General features: G+C 35.0%; 1 protein-coding gene across 1 annotated transcript; it reads left to right on the top strand.

Moving 5' to 3' along the window:
- The first annotated feature begins 299 nt into the window (after positions 1 to 299).
- LOC111885757 (riboflavin biosynthesis protein PYRR, chloroplastic) lies at positions 300 to 2,588 on the top strand. Its single transcript, XM_023881998.3, has 7 exons — positions 300 to 742; positions 831 to 965; positions 1,061 to 1,160; positions 1,241 to 1,366; positions 1,455 to 1,768; positions 1,856 to 1,975; positions 2,052 to 2,588. The coding sequence occupies exons 1-7, from the start codon at positions 389 to 391 to the stop codon at positions 2,163 to 2,165; spliced, it is 1,263 nt and encodes a 420-aa protein (XP_023737766.1). The 5' UTR covers positions 300 to 388; the 3' UTR covers positions 2,166 to 2,588.
- The last annotated feature ends 4,971 nt before the right edge of the window (positions 2,589 to 7,559 follow it).

The following is a 7,559-nucleotide window of genomic DNA, read 5'->3' as shown; positions in this document are numbered from 1 at the left end:
CCCGGTTTACCCGGACCCGATGGACCCAATCCCGGATTACCCGGAACCCGGATAAAGACAATTTTTAAACCCGGAACCGGTTCTATATATTCCGGTTCTAACGGTTCCGGTTCCGGTCCGATTCCGGTTCTGGTCCGGTTTTCCAGTTTTAACTATCATCCCTAGACCAAACGCACAAATTACCCTAAACCATAGGGACCATTTGTGTAATTTACTCTATAATGTAAGGTTCGCATTGTTGCAGATGCATGATTAGTGCTGTGTTTATACGGTATGACATGATAAGTGCCGTATTTATTATTTATTGAACATAAAATGTGAAACGCGCCGCCCATCGAGTAATCTGATCACCGCCACAGAAACTCGTAATCTCTGATCTGCCGTGGCAATGTCGATGTCGATGACAATGGGGTTTTCTGCCCCAATGAAGTTCAAGGCCAACGCTGTTATGAATTACAACGAACAACACCACCACGCGCTTGATGCGTCGTATGTAAAACGCGCCGCCGAGTTATCAGACCTGTCTGCCGGTTTCACCTCGCCGCATCCTAACTTTGGCTGCGTGATAGCAAAAAACAGCAAAGTTTTCGGAGAAGGATACCTTTACGCTCAAGGGACGAAACCGGCGGAGGTCCAGGCGGTGGAGGCCGCCGGAGAGTACTGCAGAGGCGCCACTGCTTATGTCAATATGGAACCTGAAGACTGCAACAACGATAACACCTCTCTATCTGCTTTTATTAAGGTTTTTGTCATTGCTTCATTTCACATTATACTACAATAGTCTACAATAATTTGTTCAAATCTACATGCTTAATAATCATAATCCTTAGGCTGGAATTACCAGAGTTGTAATTGGGATCAGAAATCCATTGCAACATCTTCGTGGAAATGCTATTCAAACATTGCGAAGTGAAGGACTACAGGTTGATGTTCTTGGGGAAGATATAAGAGGTGTCTCCATGGAGGTACGTATTGTATAAATCTTTAGCATTCTCACATGTTTCTTTTCTTTCTTTCTAATTTGTTGTTATTCAATCTTATACTACGTTAATTCTTCTAGGATGCTCTGAAATCATGTCTTGTTGTCAACGCCCCTTTGCTATATAGATCAGCGTTTCAACTCCCATTCTCTGTTTTAAAGTACGCCATGACCCTTGATGGTGAGTTTTAGTGATGATACATGTTGTTTTGTAAAATCAAAACGTTGCATTTGCTCCATTTTATCCAAATTTTTTAACAGGAAAAATTGCTACTAGTAGTGGACATTCATTATGGATAAGCAACGAAAAGTCAAGATCACGAGTCTTTGAGTTACGTGGTAGAAGCGATGTGGTTATTGTAGGAGGAAATACACTACGCAAAGATAGTATGAAACTTTAATTATTGTCACCTAGTTAATTATAAATAAATACTTCTAAAGTATTTAGTAAAAGTTTTTTGAAATATATAAATAGATCCGCGTTTAACTCCAAGAAATGGTGGTGCTCATTTACCTACACGAATTGTTATGTCACAAACACTTGATCTTCCCGAGGTTGCAAATCTTTGGGATGTTAGAGATGTGCCCACAATAGTTGTCACTCATAGAGGCGCAAGAAGAAGTTTTCAGAAGTTTCTTGCCTCAAAAGGGGTTGAAGTAGTGGAATTTGACGTTTTTAACCCTAAAAAAGTTGCGGAATATCTTTATGATCGTGGGTATCTTTCAGTGTTGTGGGAATGTGGAGGGACATTATCGGCATCAGCTATTTTATCGGGTGTCATACACAAGGTGTATGAAACTATATATATGATCTTTCAGTTTCAGTTTAATTTGTTTGAAAGTAGAATTCTATAATTGGGTAAAATTATGATGTAGGTGCATGCTTTTGTTGCTCCTAAGATAATTGGAGGAAGGAATGCGCCTTCTCCAGTTGGGGAACTTGGGATGGTTGAAATGACACAGGCTTTGGAGTTAAGTGATGTTTCTTATGAGCAGGTTGGTTTTATATTGCAAATGTGCTTTCATTGATATGTAGAATTCATTTTAAACAAACTTGATAAATTAATTGCAGATAGAATCTGATGTGCTTATTAGTGGATATGTGCAACCCATTCCTGATTTGACACAATCAACAATTGATCCAACTTTATCTCTTAAGATAATTGGTGGAAGGAATAAGCCATGAAACCTAATCATATATACTATACATCCTCCCTGACCACCTTTGATTTTGTGCTAGCACATCTTAATAAATATGGTGTTTTTTTTTTGTTTAACTTTTTTTTTTGTTTGTAACCTGTTTTGTTTCATTATTATAATAGAAGTATGATTTTAGCTCCTTTACCTTATGTATATACATTCATAACCCAAGAGTGAGAGTTATATTTTTTGATCAAATTCACGTACATATATTTGTGAGTTCCTATTAATCATATTTTGTGGCTTGAAATCCAACATGGGAGGCCAGAAATCCGCCAAGATTCTCAGGGACTTCCTCGATGCCAAGTATCCCACCTTGTTATAATAATTTATAATATATTTAAACGGATGTATTTGGATTCGCCCTATTATATGTATAAGTTTTTTTTTACGTCCTTAACTCCTTTAGTTTTCAACAATTCTTCTAACGGCTACATTATCAAAAACAAAAAATTTAGGAGCTTTGTTACATAGTTAACTTTCTGTAGTTGTAATATTATGATATAATTAATTTGCATCAAAATGACCATAAAAGGTGGTCATGTATGTGTCACAAGTATACAATCAACAAAAGTAATTGAAATAAAACAAACGAAATTCAGATATATATAATATACAAGAATCAATTTAAAGAAAACATACTTGTACGATGATTACATAGAAAATACAATCACAAAATTGTAGAGATTGAGGCCTGCTTTGTAGTGTCCTAAGACAGAAATTTCCCTGAAATGGGTCTGTCTTGAGGATACAACAATCCAGTTCAAGAACAATTCTTGAATCTGTCGAAGTTCACCATGATTCCTTTGGAAAAAATAAACGATTTTTGAGAGAAAGTGTTTGTGTATCGTTAGCATTCAAATTTTGTCTGAATTCCTTCATTTATAGGCTTCCAATGGTGGTTGTAAACCACCAACCAAAATTAACTGCCAAAAACTGTTTGCAGTTAATCTTTTATTTAACAGAATTTGTTTTGCACTGAATAAATAAAAAATTAATTAATGACTAAATAATTTCGGATTATATATATAAAAAAATTATTAAATTAATGACTAAATAATTTCGGATTATATATATAAAAAAATTATTTAGTCAAGAAGAGCCCAAGGCCCTATCTTTGACCATTAATATTTAATAATACAAGCCTACTACTAGCCCAATTTGACTAGTCCAACACCACAACTCAAACCCAATATGCTTAACCCATTACTTGATCCATTTGATTAAATGAGTGGGACAAGACTTATAATGTGGGAAAATGTTTTCTCTTCCACCAATGTGGGATAAGTCTCACATTGTAATTTTGTAGAGCAAAGTTCCAACAATACACCTCATTTTCTATTCAAACTCCAAGAATACCCCACATTTGAATAGAAAATAAGTGAACTTTGATATTCAAATAAGGGAAGTAAGATATGACATGCATCTGAATAGGTGTTGTAAAACTTGAACCTTTCATAGTGAGTACTACTTGGATCTACTTTATGGGTAGTGAACTAGAGTCTTGAACTAACCACTTTGTATAGTAGAATCAAGACAAGAGGTATCACACATATCATATATAAACATGGTTCATTTCTTACCGTTGTGTTCTTTACGGTCATGAACAATCCTTTCTTCATGAGACTTTTAGAGAGCTTAGCCATATCAGCTCCCAAAGATGCGACCTCACATCCATCTCACATAGGTAATGGTAATCTGGAACGATCCGTACTATTCCACTATAAAAGCTATCAGCATTATTAAGAATAAAGAATTCATCCCTATATCATCAACGGAAAACACAAAATAAATATCATAGGAGTGAGCATACCTTTGTGTTAGTGCTTCTTTGAGTCTTCCCCAACTAGTTGTCCTATTGAACCTAGACCATGGGATCTCCAATGTTGCTAGGTTAGGTTTCCGCCAAGTGGTGACTCATTGTGTTAGCTTTAAGTCCATTCCCGTCGATGTGAAGAGAACTTGTTCTCTACTAAGGCCTTTTGTCAAGGGAACATCTATATTTTCCTTTGACTTTATGTAACTAATGGAAATGATTCCATTCTTCAACAAGTCTCTTATTTTAATATGTTTGCGCCTAATGTGTCTCGACTTGCCATTGTATATATGACTTTGTGCTCTAGTAAGAGCAGTCATACTATCACAATGTATGACAATGGCAGTAGCAGGTTGAGGCCACAAAGGAATACCTTCTAGGAAGCTTTTAAGCCATTCAGCTTCTTCAGCAGCTTTGTCTAAAGCAAAAAACTCTTCTTCCATTGTAGAACGCGTATTCACAGTTTGCTTAGATGATTTCCAAGAGTTAGCAGCTCCACCAAGAGTGAACACATATCCACTTGTGGATTTTGCCTCTGAAGTATTGGAAATCCAATTTGCATCACAGTACCCTTCAAGAACAGGAGGATATTTTGTGTAATGCAGTCTGTAATTCATTGTATGCTTTAAATATCTAAGCAGTCTCACTAATGCATACCAATGATCTTTCCCAGGATTGTGGGAGTAGCGACTCAATCTACTTACACTATATGCCAAGTCTAGTCTTGTACAATTTATAATATACATTAAGCTACCAAGAACTTGAGTATATTCTAACTGAGCTACACTATCACCTTTATTCTTCTTTAGATTACTAGAAGCATCAAATGGGGTGACAACCGACTTGTCATCATGGTGTCCAAACTTCTTGAGTACGCTTTCAATATAATGGGATTGAGTAAGAGTATAACCATCTAGTCTTCTTTGAACTCTTACACCAAGGATCGTATCTACTACTCCCAAGTCCTTCGTGGAAAAGGAGGAGTGTAACATTTTCTTGGTTTGATTGATCACATCCAAATTAGTACCTATTATAAGCATATCATCCACATAGAAGCATATGATGACACAAGCATTCTTGTATTGTTTGACATAAACACATTTATCACATTCATTTATTCTAAATCCATTAAAGAGTAATGTGTTGTCAAACTTCTCATGTCATTGCTTTGGAGCCTGTTTTAGTCCATAAAGTGATATAACTAACTTACAGACTTTGTTTTCTTGACCTTTAACCACAAACCCTTCAGGTTGATTCTGTTGGACTAGTGTCTAAGTCCATAACTATTTTGGTATGTACTTGACCCGATGATGCATGGTCCTTTTGGGTTGCCTTCACCAAAGCAACTTGATATGATGAATTATGGAGAGAAACGATTAAATATGATTTATTAATATATTATTAGAATAATATATTAAAGGAGAAATCATATTGTTTAATTAATATTAGTCAATAATTAATTGGTAATTAGTTTTGTGACTAAAAGATATTAATTAAACTTAAGGGACTGGAATTGTAATTATAAGATAATTGCAATTTGGGCCATGGATTGCCTTATATTAAGGAGTGGATGAATTCTATGGGGAAGCCCATAAGAAATCGTCCAAAGCCCTTAAGGAAAGGAATCCATGGGTTGCTTAAGGCTTAAGCATCCAAATTAGGGTTTCCTTGTTAGATAACCCTAATAGTCTCACTATATATAGACCCCTTATGACCCAAAAACGTGGCTAAGCATCCTTCTAGGGTTTCACACATTTTTGGGCAGCCTCCATCCTCTCTCCTCTTCTTCCTCTTGCTCTTGGTGTTTGTGAACCATTAGAGGAGTGACATTTGTGACTCTAAGCTTTCTAAAGTCAGTACAAGGAGGAATTGGGATTGTTATTGCTATATAACAATCAAGGTATGATCTAAACCCTAATTATATGTCATATTGATTATCATATTCTAGATCTAGGGTTTATAGTCTTGGATAACTTGCATGTACAATAGAGAAACCTAGATCCAAGCATTAGGGTTTGTATGAGCACATAGGATGTTCTTATGACTAAAAACCCATCAGTGGTATCAGAGTCTAGATTGGTTTCTATTGTATTGATGCCTTGTATGTTGAAAAAATTCGTTTTTTGTGGTTCTGCTTGCTGAACTCGCCGAGTCCATAGATGAACTCGCCGAGTTCATGCTGACTCGACGAGTCCATGCCTGACTCGACGAGTCGGCTGATCAGAAGGAGGGAAAACCGGGATTTCTTGTTGTTTTTGCTTAAGGATAGTTGCCTTATCATATTAGATCAATATTAATCCGATTTTTTGATATATATATATATATATATATATATATATATATATATATATATATATATATATATATATATATGAGTATATTCTTGATCTAATTGAAGATATTTATCAATTAATAAAATATTTGTTTCCTTATGTGATAATTGATTAATTATTTTGATTAAATTGGTGAATTGTTTTGCAAGAAATCGTTAAATAAATCAAATATGGATAATTATGTGATTAATTGTTAATTTAGATTATTTGATTATTTGATCCTTGTATTATGAAAAGTTTCATATTTTTCCCTTTAGGTTTTATAGTTTAAATTTGAACCGAAAAGTTTTGTTGTTTTGAAATTTAAATAGTTGAAACCCTAATGTTTTGAAAAAAGGTTTCAAAACTTGCCCTCAAGTTTTGGAATTTAAATTTTGATTAATTGTTTAATTTTGATGTATATTTAAATTCTAAACCCTAATGTTTTGAAATGTTTCAAAACTTGCCCTCTAGTTTTGGAATCTAAAAGTTGATTAAAAGTTTAATTAGGAATGTTAAATTCTAAAACCCTAGTATTGTTTTGAAAAAGTTCAAATCACACCCTTATCGTTTTATTAATTAATTAAGGTGTATAATTAAAAGAGGTTTAATAAATCCGTAAAAGTCTTGGTTTACAATTTAATTGGATTAAATGTATAATTATTAAATTTGACCACCTAGTATTTATAAAAGTGTAAAATACACCCTATACTATATATAACATTAAAAGTCTAACATTATATATATGTATGAGTAAAAGTCAGTCTTACCGTTAGTAGGCCTCATTCACGAAGCTGGTCTATAAGGGGTGTTTAAGGAAATTGCCTATAAAATGGCGGTTGAATGGGTATCCACTCTTACCCACCGCACTCTTGACTAGTGGAGGGTCGTTAGCCGAACGGGTAGGATAGGACTAAACCTTCCATTATAATTATAATGAATTACAAAAGTAACTAAATGTTTTACAAATTCCCAATCTTAGTTACTTAGGCAAAAGTGAATTGATGCAATTCCATGAAATTACACTTTGTGCCCTTGCGAAGACGTTAGTGGAGCGTGTGTGGTTTACCGGCACACTAAATGGTTCTAAGCAAAGGTAGCAAAGGGTGACTCAATGTTTGTCATAGTTCGGTGGAGCGTGTATGGTTAACCGGCACATCGAATAGGTGACTGTAACATGTGGGGGCACCATGTAGTTTGCATGGTTATTCACACCCGCTTTGTGATCATCGACATCCCAGTCAAAAACAAG

This window comes from Lactuca sativa, chromosome 8 (assembly GCF_002870075.4).
Source record: "Lactuca sativa cultivar Salinas chromosome 8, Lsat_Salinas_v11, whole genome shotgun sequence".
NCBI classification, from domain to species: Eukaryota; Viridiplantae; Streptophyta; class Magnoliopsida; order Asterales; family Asteraceae; genus Lactuca; species Lactuca sativa.
The sequence above is the reverse complement of the archived record's forward strand: the minus strand, read 5'-3'. Positions and strand labels throughout refer to the sequence as shown.